The sequence below is a fragment of the Xyrauchen texanus genome, chromosome 36, assembly GCF_025860055.1.
Source record: "Xyrauchen texanus isolate HMW12.3.18 chromosome 36, RBS_HiC_50CHRs, whole genome shotgun sequence".
In the NCBI taxonomy this organism is placed as follows: Eukaryota; Metazoa; Chordata; class Actinopteri; order Cypriniformes; family Catostomidae; genus Xyrauchen; species Xyrauchen texanus.
Window position 1 is genome coordinate 35,736,036 of NC_068311.1, and position 13,516 is coordinate 35,749,551.

General features: G+C 39.7%; 1 protein-coding gene across 4 annotated transcripts in view; it reads right to left on the bottom strand.

Annotated features, from left to right (window-relative positions):
- The window catches only part of amotl1 (angiomotin like 1), a 57,654-nt gene extending 44,522 nt beyond the window's left edge, over window positions 1-13,132 (bottom strand). Inside the window, exons 1-3 of one of the 4 annotated variants that reach the window (XM_052107103.1) lie at window positions 13,117-13,132; window positions 12,883-12,919; window positions 8,885-8,989 (exon numbers count right to left, since the gene is read on the bottom strand). In XM_052107103.1, the coding sequence (XP_051963063.1) occupies window positions 8,885-8,975 (91 nt within the window). In that variant the 5' untranslated portion in view covers window positions 8,976-8,989; window positions 12,883-12,919; window positions 13,117-13,132. Of the gene's footprint in view, window positions 1-5,926; window positions 6,198-8,884; window positions 8,990-12,882; window positions 13,097-13,116 lie in introns of those variants that run through there. The other 3 variants (XM_052107104.1, XM_052107102.1, XM_052107105.1) reach the window with 3 other exon arrangements.
- Window positions 13,133-13,516: the final 384 nt, after the last annotated feature.

Genomic DNA, 13,516 nt, shown 5'->3' on the forward strand with positions numbered 1-13,516 from the left:
ACTGTGCCCGCATTGTGAACGAGTTCCATATAATCCCTAGATAGGTAATTTCCTGGGTTGGAGCAAGAACGCTCTTCTGGACGTTGAGTCTCAGACCCAGAGAACCTAGATGAGCCAAGACGATATCTCTGTGCTGAACTGCCAGTTCTTGAGATTGTGCTAGTATCAGCCAGTCGTCTAAATAATTCAGAATGCGGATGCCCTGGAGTCGCAAAGGAGCCAGTGCTGCATCCATGCATTTAGTGAATGTGCGGGGTGATAGGGCTAGGCCGAATGGAAGAACCCGATACTGGAAGGCTTCGTCCCCGAAGCGTAACCTCAGGAACTTCCTGTGCTGTGGCAGAATTCCAATATGGAAATATGCGTCCATGAGATCGATCGTGACCAGCCAATCGAGATGTTGGATCTGAGACACGACCGACTTGACAGTTAGCATCTTGAACTTGAACACCCTGACCGAGCGGTTCAAGCCTCGAAGATCTAGAATCGGACGCAACCCCCCACCCTTCTTGGGAACCACGAAGTATCTGCTGTAATAGCCTGACTCTTTCTCTGGAAGGGGAACATGTTCTATGGCCCCTTTTGCCAAGAGATTTTGCAGTTCTTTCCACAGTAGACATGCCTGCTCCGGTCTTACGGTAGTGGGAACCACGCCGTTGAAACGTGGAGGGCGGCGAGCGAATTGAATTCTGTAGCCTCTTTCTACTGTCTTTAGAACCCACATAGAAATACCTGGCAGAAGTTTCCACACTGCCAGGTTCTCTGAGATGGGTACTAATTTCAACACTTCCTGTTGAGGGGGTGTTGAGTGTTCCGTGTCCTGGACTAAGGCAGGAAGCAACGGTACACCCAACTCTTTGTTGGAAGCCTCTATCACCCGAAACACCAAAGGCGGCGGGAGTGAAGAGGTTTCGTGAGGGTATCGGGAGGGCCGAAGTGGATGATACACGCGCCCCGTCCTGAAGGGAAGTACCCTCACAAAGTTGGGTACAAGAATGTCAGGGCTTCTTTCTTTTAGAGATCACAGCCCTGAGGTCCTTCTTGGGCGGCTGCTGAGGGTGACGAGCCTGTCCCCAGTCCCTACGAGGGGGAGCACGACTCACCACGCTCTGTTTTTGAGCCTCTCTCCTCTAATTTGGAGCGTTTGGGGGTTTCTTGGTCACGTGGCCAGTCTAATTGAAGTCTGGCCACAGCACAAGTCACCACATCGAGTAACTCCTCAGAGGATTTTGCATCATGTTTTGAGTGCTCTGATGTGGGTAACTCGAAATCTATAGACCCAAGGGAATCGAGGTCCCCCTCCTGAACTGAAGAGGCGCCGGAGCGCACTTCAAGAACACGAGAAGGACCAGCCGGATCTGGGGAGAGAGCGAGCGAAAGGGACGCACCCATCTCTCGCTCCTCAGCCAGATCCATATGAGAGCCCCACGAATGAAGTGTGGGTGCTGGCTCTCGGAAGTAAGCGAGGCGAGCGCGAAGCATCCCGACCGAAAGAAGGTCACAATGCGAGCACCCGCCCCGCCCCAACGCGAGAGCCGCGTGCTCTTCCCCCAAACAAACAAAGCAAAACTCATGCGTGTCCTTGTCCGTCATGAGACATTGACAAGGAAACACGCATCGTTTGCTCTGTTTCTCCGTCATTCTCTCTTTTTTCTTTTTTTTATATATAAATATATATACTCTTTCAGAGCAGAGAGAGAAAGAAAGTTCTGTGCACTGCCTAACAATTTCTAACTCCTAACAAAGAGGGAAGAAAGTTTTCTAGCAGGTTGTGAGACACACAGCATAGTATGCTCTGAATGAAAAATATCTGTCGACACGCTGGTGACGCCTCTATTTTATAGCCTGGCCACAGGTGCATCTAATGATCTTCACCAGCCGAGGCTATAAATTCAGGTCAATGTTCATTGACGTGTTTCACACAAATTCACAGCTGCTCACAATGCAAGATTGTTCCCCGTAGCGCTTAGCAGCGCAACATCGTAGTGAAGCCTTTTGTAAAGGGAACTTCTGGGTTACTGATGTAACCTCCGTTCCCTGATGGAGGGAACGAGACGTTGTGTCGATGAGTTGACACTAGGGGTCTCAATGGAAAACGGCAAAAGAGCTGAAACGAGTTACGCAGACTGGCGGTGCGAGATGGACAGACCTCTGTGTGCCTCGTAGCCAGCGCAGCAAGTCGTCGCATAACTACCCCCAACACACTGGCAGGTATGAAGCGGTCCCCTGCACCTAGGGGAACAGCTAACTGCTCAGAAGTATAAGGACTGGCTGGCCGTGGCCTTCTATCTATTGTTCTCCCCAATAAAGGAACAAAATCGTTCGGCTGGGGGCCAAATATATGGTCCAAGCGGGGGGGTGTCCCTCCAAAGAGGAGGACACTGCGGAAACCACACCCGGCCCGAGGGGGGGGGTATTTTAGGTGGAATACAACACACGGTCTTACCGGTTAGGAGTGGAAGCACATCGTGTGGAGTGGTGTCATGGTAGGTCCTACCCAAGGGGGGAGGAGTTACTACAAACACGGTGACCAAGGACAGAGGGCCCTCTGCCAAAGGAAGACGTGGTTTACCGGCAGGGAAACCATTTTGCAGAATATACATCACACGGGGTTGCCTAGGGGACAACCAGCACATGTGGAACACTTACCTCAGTACGGGGGCCTGGGTGACGCCCGTAATGGGGTGGCAGTGAGCCTCTCCGATGACTCGGCGGCCACTAGGCTAAGGAGGATGAACGTCCAGGGTTCACACTTCTTGCGAACGCAACTGGGGAAAGAGCGCACGTCTTTGCCTCAAGGGAGGGGAAAGGCACTATGCACAAGTGATACACCCAGCCAGCTGACCTGAACTTACCTGTTTGTGTCACCTGGTAACACATGAGACAAAACTGGCTCAACCCTGAGGTTATAGAACCTTGCAAAGGTGTTAGGTGTTGCCCAGTCTGCAGCTCTACATATGTCTGCTAGAGAGGCACCGTGGGACAATGCCCAAGAAGCTGCAACATCCCTGGTAAAATGGGCTCGTAGGCCAGCAGGGGCCGGCAGGGGGCGGCACGTGCTGGCCGTGGTATGCCATAGTGATGGCTTCGACGATCCAGCCTCTGTTTGGAGACAGCGCTTCCCTTCCGCTGTCCACCGAAACAGACAATGAGCTGCTCAGAGCTTCTAAAGCTCTGCGTGCGATCCAAGTAGATGCGAAGAGTGCGCACCAGACACAGCAACGTCAAGGCTGGGTCTGCTTCCTCCTGGGGCAGCGCTTGCAGGTTCACCACCTTGGGGTCTCAGGATGACGAGAGAGTAAGCCGGACGGAACTCTAGGCACAGTTCGCTGACAGAGAACGCCTGCAGGTCCCCAACCCTCTTGATGGAGGTGAGCGCCGTCAGGAGGGTGGTCTTCAGAGAGAGCGCCTTTAGCTCTGCTAACTCAAGGGGCTCGAAGGGAGCTCCCCAAAGGACCACAGAGAGGTCCCACAAGGGAACGAGGCACGACCTGGGGGGTTTAACCTCCTCACGCCTCTCAGGAACCTGATGATCAAATTGTGCTTCCCGAAATACTGTCCACTGCATCGTGATGTGCCGATATGGCGGCTACATACACTTTCAAGGTGGAGGGGGACAGCCGTCCATCCAACTTTTCTTGCAGAAAGGAAAGCACTGATCCAACTGTGCATCTCTGGGGGTCTTCACCTCGGGAAGAACACCACTGAGCAAACAGACGCCACTTCAGGCTGGTCCGCCTGAGGGTGGAGCCTCCAGTTGTGACATACGGCGATATACGCCACCATTGCTGTGTTGTCCATCCAGAGCAACATGTGCTTGCCCCAGATCAACGGCAATAGCCTCCTCAGGGCAAGTAGTACCGCCAGCAACTCGAGGCAGTTGATGTGCCAGCGGGTGGGACCTCGCGACGGGGCGGAGCCCGGGGTGCTGAGTCTAGAGACATCGAAGCACTTACCTGGCTCCTTGTAACCACTCCCGGAACAGCCTGGGACGGGGGAGGAAGATTTTTGTCCTCGTGGCCCGTGGAGACTGTCGGCTCGGGGCGGGCTTGTGCCACGGCTGGGCAGTGGAATATATATATATAGGTAGGTATAGCAACATGTATATATATATATATATATATATATATATATATATATAAACAAAGTTATTCACTCCGTTTACTTTTTCTGCTGCTGAAGCACCCGAGGGTGTGTGCTCAGCACAACGTAGTGTGCGAGGGGAGAACCGCTGGAAAGCGCCGTAGATCCAACAGCGTGTAGAGATGAATGGAGGCGGCAGAGGAATTCAGCTCTGTGACTTGTTCGCTTGGCTCCGAAGAAGATATCTGATATCTTCACTCCTTTTATACCCGTATGTCCGGGGGAGTTTCATACAAATTCCACATGCCAATTCTCATTGGCCTTTTCTCAAGATCAGAGATGTCTGGGCTCCGCAGGAGCGACCCCTAGTGTCAACTCATCGACACAACGTCGAGTGAGTGACAGATAGGGAACAGTGATCTCTTTAGACCCACAAGACTTAAAAACAAATCATTATTTTGTCATGTCATTAAATATACAAAATGTGCCATTTTAATGAAAAGGAACATTTTGTTAAGGTTATTTAGTGCTACCATGAGAAAACGTCTTGATATTCTTGAATTCAAAATGATTGATATTTGTAAAAAAATATTTTCAAACATATGTTTAAAAACTTTTTATATTAATGATGAAGTCGTGCACAGACTCATGTATTCAAGGTGCAAAGAAGCAATTTTAATACCATTTACTTGGTTGCACCACATGACTTTTTAAAAGTCATTAAAATTAACAGAATTATTATTTTTTGTTTTTACAAAACGCTATAAATGTTTTTCAAAACAATTAAAGACAAAGATTACATGTCTACAAACTTGACACTTGTGTTTTTAAATTTTTTTATATTTCTAAAATAAAATCACTTCAGACAACCTTATTTGTCAAATTTTTTTTTATACCAAATTTACAACAAAGTCAGCCAATTCTTGGCTTTGTTATACAGAACCAGATATTCGTGGATGTAATTTCTGCTCATGTAATATGGCTTCTTTGATTTTAATACAGCATAAAATAAATTGGTAACACTGTACAAGGCTGTATTTATTAGCATTAGTTAACATATACTAACAATGAATAATACAGCCTATAATGTTGGTAATGTTCATTTCAACATATACTAATACATTTTTAAAAGTTGTAAAATGAACTAACAATTAACAATTGTATGTCAATAAATTAACATTAAACAAAGATTATTAAATTATGTAATAAAAACTTTGTTCATTGATTGTTCATGATACATAATGTATTTAATAATGCTAACAAATAGAACCTTATTGTATAGATTTTTGTGTGTGCGTGTCCTAAAATCTTTCATGTTATAACATTTCAATTAACTGGTTTCAAAAATGTCAAACATTTAGTAAAACTGACTGAATATATAACATTAGAAATTAAGTAAGGGTCAGATAAGGCTGAAATGACTGACAACTGCACATTTTCAGTTTTTTGTACAGTGTATTCATAGTTTCTAACAAAAGAAAATATATACTTAACCAACCCACCCTTTACACTGACATGCATGTTATTTTGCAAGCAGCTTCTAATGTCCAATAAAAAGACAACACAAGATAAATGACAGAAAGTGAGCAGGGAAACATCCTCAGAGGCACCAGTCCAGAAACTGCTGACACACATTCAACAAGATCAAAAATAGAACCACCACATGAACTTCAGTAATACGTCGCCAGCTATTTAAAACCCCCACTGCAATCCACATTAAACATTACAAGACTTTATACTAAATATTGTATTTAATGACTTCATTCATGTATAGAATCCGTGTTTAAAGTTGAAATGGCAACTTTTTGTAAATCATAAATTGCATTGAAAAAAGGTAACTTACCAGAACATCACCGACATAGAAACCCTAGTGCTGCGAAAACATTTGTCAACTTCAGCTGAGAGCTGGTAAACACGAGTCACGCATCACATCACACTACTTTGACTCTTGCGGAAACTTCACAAAAGAAGGCAGAAAAATGATGAAAGTTATGTTTAGAAAACTTGACGCGGATTTCTCTATCTGTCAGATTGGTTATGTTTTGAGAGTGAGTTTCCCGGGACTCTCAGGTGCTGATCGCAGCGCTGAGCGCGTTTGACGGACTCACAACAATCACTTGCATTCACTGCGGTATGACAGGAATGCGCGTGTGCCCGAACCGCTGGACAAAAAGCGCTCCTGGGTCCTAGCGCCACCACCTCTGTTCGCATCCTTTCCCCTGTAGCTCCTACTGTAACTGTCCCCAGGGCCGGTGTCATTATCTAATGATTGCGCCCGTGAAATCGAGTCTAAAATAGAAATAATTATTATGGGCTTACCGTAGAGAATCGTGCGGGGTAAGGTAAAAACTCGGTTTGGAAGACGGATTGTTGGTGTACTTGCTCATTAATAAAATGTTGTCAAAATTTAACAAAAAATCGTACATAGTGTAGCTTTATATGTACACAAACCTGCTCAGGATAATGAATATACAGAATATTTAGACTGCACAGAAATGTCATTGACAGTTTCCTCGTGAGAGCTGGTGTGCATATATGACTGTAAGGTGTACAAATATGCATTCATTATATATATACACATCTCATAAGGCCATACAGTCTCAACATTCTTAACAGCACTAACAAGAATAAGACGAGAAAACATAATGTGTGCCATTAATGTATTACACCGACTGTTGTAACTCAGGGATGATTTGACAGAAATGTTATAGATTAATATTAAAACTATAAAAGGGGAAGGAGAAGTCGACTTAGTTTTTATTATTACAAAGCAGTTTTAATTGTTGATTTTAAATGAGTTTAGGTTAATGTTTGTTTGTTTTTTCATAACAAAATGCTATAGTATATTTGATAGAATAGTTCCATTGATCTACTCAATGATTAGTCATCCATGTTAAAACCTTTAGTAATTCTTACGAATGGAAAAGTAAAAACAAGGGCTTTAAAGACTGGACCTCTGTGAATTATGGGCAAACCTATCAGTTTTTCATCTGCATAAAATCTGTTTCATTCAAATGTTCTTGCAGGGGGAAAATCGGGTTTTGTTTGATAATCTTTCAGATAATCCAAAAGATGACTTAAATCAACATTTTGAAATCAACAATATTTCCATTTGAAACACAGTTCCAACTCACTAAAATGACATGATCAAATATTCTAAACTTTATTTTAAAGTTAATTCTATAAATTCTTTAAGTTATTTTTAATGAACTTTTAAAACCAAAAATAGATTTAGTGTCTCTTATTGAATGCTAATGTTAGGTTAGGGTCATGATTATGTTCACTTTTATTAATAATGTTTTTTTTTTTTTTTTAAATAAAAAATAAATAAATAAATACAATTGGGGGCCCAGAGTGCAAAGTTACGGTGCCCCTGGTGGCACATGCTGGTGTAAATTGTGGCAGATAGGATTTCACAGCAGTGTATTAATGTATTCTAAAACAGAATATCATTTATACTGTATACAGATATAATCAGGGTTAGGGAGTAACGTGAAAATGTATTTAAAATAGAAAATATGTAACTGTGTTCCACTACCGTTACAAATTAAATCATTTGTAATTAGAATAGAGTTACAGTAAAAAATATTTTGATAACTGAAGAGATTACTTTGCATTTTATTGTCATTTGTTTCATTTAATATTTAGTACTTTTTGATGGAAAACATTTATACATATAAATAATGTGATCCGAAGTGGATTTGAACAGCGGTGAAACACTTTCTTATGATGTGTTACATTCATACGAGCAGACAGAGAAGTACGTTTGAAGTAAGTTTGGAGCATAATTAATTTTTTCTAGTAAGATCTTTGATATTAGTGCAAAAATCATATTCTTAATAATAATTTTTGTATTATTTTCCTGTAAAAATATCTAAAAATCCTTAAAGAAAGATACAGACTTATCTCGTTTTAGAAAAAACACTGCATAAGATATTTAGGTTTTTCAGAGAATGTATTTTAACATGTGTGTTTTGTCTTACTGTACTGTAAAATCAATAGCAGTTTCAGATGTAATTGTAGAAATGTAGTATTCACAGTCAGTCATGATTACTTTAATTAATGAGTGAAAGTGTCCAATAACAGAACGGTTACTGAGATTAAGTGAGTAGTATTCGGCTGATCATGTGATTCTAACATGGCCGCCCCATGTGTGGACCCTCTCCATGTAGAATAAAACAGCTTTTATAAGGTTACTAATATGACTGGAGTCTTCATTTTAATGTGAGTGCTCATGATGTCCTACATATATTACGAAATTTACAATTCATGTCCTTAGAAGTTAAAGTTTTTTAATGAGGAAAAAATGACTGAGTGCACCTTTAAGTTGAAAATATGTTTCAAATGACACAATGTCATAATTTTGGTTAAATAAAGAGAAAATAAAATGAAATCATATATTAGTGTTAAGAAAATTATATTAATAATCTGTGATAAATTTCAAAATAATGGCAGGTGCAGTTGTGGGACATGTTTTGTTCCATGGCTCAGGGAATACTGTGTTAACGCCACATAATACTGAAAATATAGTGTAAAGAACTGTATAAATTATTTAAAAAATAGCGAGAATAAAAGTATTAAATATATGTATAAGTATGCAGTAAACTGGGTAGTTAGCAATGTTTTGATCTATATAGTTTTTGTCACACTCTTCAATAACCTATGGCTTACTTGGGTTCCTCTATATAGTTTCCTACTAGCATCGTACTGAATCCTTTGCCAGGAACACACTATTTCATGTCATATTAGATGTAGAATTGTGTGTGCATGTGTGTGTTGTTGTTGTTGTGGTAATACATACTTTGCTGCATGTCTAGAGAGTGCTGGTTAAGTCGGTTTTGCTCCAGACTTTGAAGAACATCCTCAGGAATCCAGTTTTCTCCAGGATCCATGCTTTCAGGTTTCCCTCAAACACAAACACAACCCTGTTACCACTGCTGCACCCACCCTCTTGATAACAATCTGTACCAATGGCACTGTATTAGCATTCACCTAGAATGAGCTTTCAAAACTCAACAGAATGTATATGCATCTTTTATAAAAGATCAAAAAGAAAAGCCATTATTATTATTATTATTATTGTTGTTGTCATATTTGTTATTAATTTGCAAATGCTTTGATTTAAGGATTGACTCTGCTCATTGGTTCTTGTGTGTGTCTTGTGCCCAAATGCCAACATGTCATTTATACAAAGAAAATATTTACTCGTTTATAGTCAAAACTAGTGAAAAACATCTGCCAGTGCTAAAGTAATCCAAAGTACTTAGATTACTTTACTGACCTTGAGTAATCTAACGGAATATATTACAAATTACATTTTACAGCATGTATAATATGTTGCGACATACTTTTTAAAAGTAAACTTTCCAAATTTGCCAGGTTTGATATTATCAACAGCTCTGTTTACAGACTTTATCAATGATTTGATTTGATATTGTATATGTAAAGGGATTAAGGGAAAGGAGGAGGTGAGAACCGGCTTGAGAATATAAATAATATTTTAATATGAAACTCAACCAAAAAGACAAACACACAAATGTGTCGGACTGCTGCCCATACATTTCTCTCTCTCTGTCCCACTGCAGTCTCCCTCTCTGAGGCTCAATTAGCCTGATTAGGAGCCGGGTGTGTAGCATCACGACCTGGCCCGCCCTCCGCCCTTTCACAGTTTATGACTTAACTTCTTATAGTCACATATTATATCCAATAAATCCAATATCTCACGAGACTCATGATTGTTATGAAAGCATATGATAAGATTTGGTGAGAAACAAACCGAAATCTAATGTATTATTTAGAGAAAATGTTCACTGACCATTGATCTCTGTGCACGTTCATGATAGGGCATGAGAGCAACAGTTCATACAGCGCCCTCGCTACATTGGGACGTTCAAGGGAAAACTCATTTTATTTATCTAAAAACAGGTCCGCCATGGTGATAGCGACAACAGAAAGAGCGGCACACAAAACAGAGAACAGAACTTACTAAACATGTCTGAAGAATTTGTAGTCGAAGAATTTATACATTTCTATGCCCAGCCTTATTTTTTTGAAAGTTTTTGGACCGATGCTAATTTACAGTGGACGTAGCTACCCATGCGATTCCGAAAATAGAAGACAAGCGATCGATAGAATAAACGTTCATTCGTCACTGCTGGTTAGGACAAAAACTCTGATTACCATAGAATTCTTTTTTTTTTTTTATCGCGTGTCGTTTGCGGTCAGGTTAGGAGTGTGACTGTGGCTGCCTGTAGCCTCCTCTATGTATCTGTTTAATTTCTGAGTACTCGAGTACTATAAGGCTATCGCTGTTGCTGTAGCGGACCTGTTTTTAGATAAACAAGCAAGTTTTTGCCAATGTCATGAGGAGGCTGAGTGAACTGTTGCTCTCTTGCCCTATCATGAGATCAATTATCAGTGAACATTTTCACTAAATAATACATTAGATTTCAGTTTTTTTTCCCCACTAAACCTTGGCTCATATCATATGCTTTCATAACAATCATGAGTCTCATGGAATAATTTATTAGACTTCTAAATTATACTTTTGCATTCTTTTGAAGCTTGAAGATGTGGACATCATAAACTGAGCACAAAAGTTTTTCACAGTTTCTCCATTTGTTTTAAAAAAATAGAAAGAAAGTCATATAGGATTAAAACAACACAGGAGTGAGTAAACAATGACTGAATTTACATTTTTGTAAAATGTAAATGTGAACTATCCCTTTAAGAAGTATTTTAATGGGTGACTTTTACTTAAGTAAAATATTACTGTGGGATCTGTACTTTTACGTAAGTAAGGAACTTAAACTATACTTACTATACTTATTTACTAAATATGGAAAACATCTTTAACCACTGCCAGCAGCTTTGTTTCCGAATAAAATGCAAATTTAGTCAATGCGAAAAATCAGAATATCACAAAAACAATTTACAAATAAAGCAGCGTTTGCATCCCATGTGTTCAAGAGAACATAATCGTCACTTCTGGGGAAATTGGTGCAAAATTTAAATTAAAATAGAAGTTGAAGCCACTGTGGCTCTTTTATTAAATGGTATTACTTGATAATATTCTTTGAGCGAATGATGTATTCACATGACTTTTTTGATGTGCACCTATATACAGTATCTACAGTATATACATTCTATAGGAATATGCTCTGTAAATGTGTATCCATCGTAGTTTAAGTGTATGTCTTCTAACTGAATAAAAAATGTATTAACCTCATGTACATAAATAAGGTTTAATGTACATTTTGGAAAATTTGCATCTTAATGTTTCCCTCCAAAAAATTGCATGTGATTTCCCAAAACTTGCATAAAAATATGTGGATGGAAACCCAGCTAATGAGACATTTAATATCATAATTTTCTTTGTGTTCCACAGACGAAAGAAAATAATACAGGTTTGGAATGGCATGAGGCTGAGAAAATGATTACAGAATTTTAACTTTTTTGATGAACCATACCTTTAAAAATCACGATATCACTGACTGACTTTTACCTGAACATTGTGTCTGCTGCCTCAAAAAATGAAGTCATTACACTTAATTGAATTGTAGAATAGAACCTTTTTTTTTTTTTTTTTTTTTTACACGGAATTTAATGTATTTCCTTCCGATTAAGCCAGGTTAAGGTTAATTTAATATTTTTTTTTATGTTGGTCCAACTGAATTTTTCTTGTAACACTAGTATGTGCCAGATGAGCAAGAGTAATAACAGTGAAACTGTTGAACTGTCAATTTAATTGCAACTGATTATGGAGCAAAGCAGCAATCAAATTAGATGTCAGTTGATACAGAGTGTCAGTCCTCAACCCAAGCAAAAGCACCAATCTTCACCACAATGGTAACCCACAATGGTAAAAAAAAAAAAAAAAACTTCGGCAGAACACGTCTAACAGAATATTAAATTTGAACAAATCTTATCATATTCTCGTCTTGCTCAAAAATGCATAAAATAACACTTAATTTAAAAAAAAAAAAAAATTCTATCCAGTCCCATTCAAAGCATGCTGGGAAATGGAAATCCCCTGCATAATTTGATCAATGCTACATTAACACCACAAAACGTATTCATGTAGTCCCTACTCAAATGGATTAAGTAAACTTCCATTTTACAAACTTAAATGGATAAAATGAAATCAAGTTGTTACAAAATGTTCTAGAATAGTGTTGCTTTAGTTCATTTTAATTAAGTAAACTGAACAAGCAGCAAAATTGAAAATGTTTCAAACATTAATAGTATTTTGTCTTAAAGAGCCAATAGTAAATGTTTTACACCTGGCGGTTCAGTAAGAAATAACAATACATTTCTATGTCCTTGTATGAATGGTGAATTGAATTATTAATAGTGACACAAACAGTCAGACAGTTAGACTAAACACTGCCCAATGTGTGTGTGTGTATACGGATTATACACCCTCAGGCAGCCTATTTTGGGGTGTCTGTGTTATCTGAAATCAAGCAGAGAGGGGACATGGAACAACTTACCTTCAGAAGAAAGACTAAACAAAATTCCCCAACTACCAAGTTGTTTAAAATAAAAGCTACACATCATTCACATTTTACAAAGAAATGTCAAAAAATGTATTACACAAGCTAGTGACGTCAGTCTCTTCCAACTTAAACTATTCTGTAAAAGACTGTGGACTGTTAAAGATCTCGATCTCTCTTTCAGAAACAAAGGCAGATCATCAAACAGTCTTTTCCTCTCCCACTTATTGCTTTATCTTTTCCTTACCTTCTCGTTTGTTCCCTTAACAATTTTAATTATGGTCCCAGACAATCTGTGTCCTACCTGTTTAGTGGCTCCTCAGTTGTTGTTGTTGTTGTTGCTACAGAAATACAGACAGAATTACTGGGCTGCTTTGGGTGAAATAGTTGTTTATGTGAAAATGCATAAAGTTTCTCAATCTAGGAAAGAAGGGTGGAAGCACTCAGGAATCCATGTTTTTGTGTGAGCGTATGCGATGCGATATGTTGCCTCAGTGTATGTGCCCTGACATGCCAGTCCATGTATTCACATACATACACACACATCCTCTCTGTCCAGACAAGCACAGATCAGCAAACTAAAAACCCTTTGAATGGGATTTTAAGGGTGTGTGAGAAAGAGACTTGGGCTGAGGGAGCTAAAGGAGGAGACACAAATACCGACATACTTAGACAAAGTATAGTTATAACTATAAAACTATAGCTCTATGGTATTTCAGTCAGCGAATAAATGACCCGCTCCCCTTCAGTGATATGTCACTTGCTGATTGTCTGAAAGGAGAAGAATACCACGTTAAGATATACTGTACATACACAGACACACACGCAGAAAAAGAACATTGAACAGGAATGATGGGTAGATGAGAATGTTGTGATTAAGACTAATGCCAAAGGAATGACCCGTGAGCTGGATCTGCTAAGCAAAACTTCCTCCTCAT